At 36.5% G+C, this 3,277-nt stretch overlaps 1 protein-coding gene across 1 annotated transcript; it reads left to right on the top strand.

Moving 5' to 3' along the window:
• Window positions 1-437: 437 nt before the first annotated feature.
• LOC131029951 (uncharacterized) lies at window positions 438-812 on the top strand. The gene has a single exon (XM_057960637.1). The coding sequence runs from the start codon at window positions 438-440 to the stop codon at window positions 810-812; it is 375 nt and encodes a 124-aa protein (XP_057816620.1).
• Window positions 813-3,277: the final 2,465 nt, after the last annotated feature.

Raw genomic sequence — 3,277 nt, 5'->3', positions numbered from 1 at the left:
TAACACCCTCTTCCAGTAAATCAAACTCATGTGACCAATCACATCACTTGTTGCTTTATAACAAGCCATACTAAACAATCATAGCAATCATTTTTTTCGGAATGATAACAGGGCAAGCTATAGATAATAATAATATAGCAAGGATAACAATGACATAAAAGTCACATCAAAATGTAATATAACCATATAGTCACTGTAGACACTTAAAATTAATTAAATTAATATTTAATTAATTTAAGCCTCTCCACATAATTAATTAATTTAGTTGTGTGAGTCTCTTTCTTATTAAAATTAATTAAATCAAATTTAATTAATTTTATCACTATAGTCCAATAATTAATTTATCAAAGCCCGTTAAGGGGCATGGCTGGGTTCAATCTAGCAATGCTAGTCTTTCTTTGGAGGAGTGGGTGAGACCTTCAGAAGGATGGTGGAAAATGAATTTTGATGGTGCCTCTAAAGGTAACCCAGGTCCATCTGGGGCAGGGTTTATTGTTAGAGATTGGAAGGGTGAGGTGATGGCTCTTGGTGCTCAAAAACTTGATGAAGGCACAAACAACATAGCAGAAGTGTCAGCGACTTTGTTAGCAGTTAGAATTGGTAAGTTATTGGGTGTAAGGAAGTTATGTTTAGAAGGGGATTCTTTGATAATTATTCAGGCTATAATGAAGAGGAGTTTAGAGGCGTGGCAGTTACAAAATTTTATTAGTAGTATAATTGAAGAGCCTAATTTTTTTGAAGATTATCAAGTAAGTCATGCGAGGAGAGAAGACAATGCAGAGGCAGATATATTATCTAAATGGGATATATAATTTAATGGGATTGGAGAGTGTAAACTAGAAGATTTCCGACAAATTTCATTTGAGGAGGAATAAGTATATATGAAAATAATGAATATAGCATGTTTGAGTTGCACGGATAGCAGAGAAGAGGTGGGTAAAGGCGACAGACATTTAAAGCCAAGAGGTGTATTAATGAAGGTAGTCGAGTTGATGGAATATAATATTTCTTTCTTTCCCATCATTCTATCAAAGTGTGATTGTGAAGGAAGTTGAGTTTCTCTACAGAAGGAATCCGTAGTGGTAGAGTGGAGCAGGGTGGTGTAAGGTAGTGAAGTGATGAGGGTAGAAAAAATGGAGGCAAACTTCACATTGTGCACCAAGAAACAATTGTGCCCATTTTACAGGGACTTGTCAATTAAAAGGCTCAAGGGTTTCTTCAAATTCTCGGATGAAATGCTGCCACAATGCATTGCTCTCATTGTGGGCAAAGCATTCAACCTGGTAAAGCACAAGTACAAGACGCGAATGGATGTCTACTCACTGATTATGGTATGGGACCTAGAAGTGAGGGAAAACACAGATACGGTGAGGAGGGTTATGGAGATGATAATCCACAAGGATTTTTTGATGGGGATGGATTCCTTTCTAGAATGGGTTGTGATAGGAGTTGGATTTGATGTGAGTGAAGGTAGGGAGGATGGTGATCGTGGCAACAGAGCGACGTTGATTTTGTTTGTGAGGTGGCCAAAAGGCTTGTGTCAAATCCATCGCAGAGCAGAGGCGAAACATGGGTAGGATTCTTAAAGCTTCTGGCGGAAATTAAGGAGTTGGAAGCAATGATTGAAATTGCCAAGGCCGAAGCGGAGGGGATAGGGAGGAGAGTTATGTGCCCAAGGAAGCGAAGGGAGACAAAGCTGATAAAAACCGAAGATGTCTCTGGTTCTCATTCTAAGTGAAGACCAAGAGTTGGTGCAATTACAGTTATTTGGTATGTTTTGTCTATAGTGGGCTAATCCACTTTTTGTTTACATATTGTATTAGATGGTTCTCTGTAGAAAGGGGTAGTTTTTTGGTAATGTAGTGCAGTAGTGGTAGATTGGGAGCATTTTGTAAAAACTCACTTTAAATGCGGAGGATATTTTTTATGATTTTACTGTGAACTTTATGGAAGATACTATTATGGTTATGTACTGCTATTTTGAATATCAATAAAATATAAATTACTACCAAGAAAAAGAAAAAAAAAATTAATTTATCAAAAATTAATTATTTCCATATTCTTCTAAAGTCACCTAAATCATTAATTCTTCTAAATCCCACTTAGTTATTTAATTTTAATTAATTAACGTAACCTAAAAGTGATTCCTACAAATCACCCTTCCTAATCCTATCATCTAGCCTAAATAATCACCCTCTAATCATGCTTATCATTTCCGTCAATTTTATATTCCTCCACTCATTCTCTCTCCTCATGTCACATCCTCCTAACTTTCCCACTTGCACTCTAATCCTCCATTATCCCACCTAATCAATCCTCTTAATCATTTGCACATCCCTAATCAATCCCCTTAATTAGGGATGGGTCAACTCTTTGCCATAAATGGCTTTCCCATCTCATCCTCCAATCTTAAATGCTAGCTTCTTTTATCCTTTCAAGGAAATTAAAATTATTTGAACCTCCCCATGCATCCTCTTCCCAAGGAATTTTTAATTCCTTTTCTCATTTAGTCTTCCCACACATCCTCTTATTTTGGAATTTTTAATTCATCTCCTCTTTCTCCCGGGAATTTTTAATTCATTTTTCTCTTCCCAATGTAATTGAGGAGCTCTTCCCCATGTACCTTAAGAGGTGTGGAGACAATAAATACCTTTATGACATATCCCTTGAATCCCATACCTTGTCCTCTCAATCCTCTCCCACTCTTTCTTCCAATCCTAGCCCTTCATTCCAAAATCAATCTTGGCCCTCCATTTTGGTCTCCTCCAATATATAAATTGGAGACTCATCTCCTCACAAATCATCCACTTCCATTACATTCTTATTTTTCTCTTTTATTCCCATATCCACCTCTCATGTGATTCTATGCTGGCCTTTTGAATTCAAAATCCATCAATGACACCCTCATAATGCCAAAAATCTTGTCTTATGTAAGCTAATACATCTATCGATATCATCTAATCAAAATAACTCTTGTTGTGTAGTGGAGAGCAATTCACAATCCTATCAAAGAGACAATCCAATCAAGTGGAGAAGGGGTGCATTCTTCACTTCACCAAAGGCTCAATCCGAGGGAGGAGAAAAAGGTATAAAGAGTCATTTGCATATTTATGATTTTATTTGTGTTTTTATAATTAATGCATGCATATGAGCACTCTAACCATTTCCTCATCTCCAGTCACATCAAATATTATACCAATTCCCCCCCCAAAAAAAAACTTAATTAATTCGCATGTGTCCTCCATGCGAAGAATTATAAATATACAATAATGGCATA

This window comes from Cryptomeria japonica, chromosome 10 (genome assembly GCF_030272615.1).
Source record: "Cryptomeria japonica chromosome 10, Sugi_1.0, whole genome shotgun sequence".
NCBI lineage: Eukaryota > Viridiplantae > Streptophyta > Pinopsida > Cupressales > Cupressaceae > Cryptomeria > Cryptomeria japonica.
The sequence above is the reverse complement of the archived record's forward strand: the minus strand, read 5'-3'. Positions and strand labels throughout refer to the sequence as shown.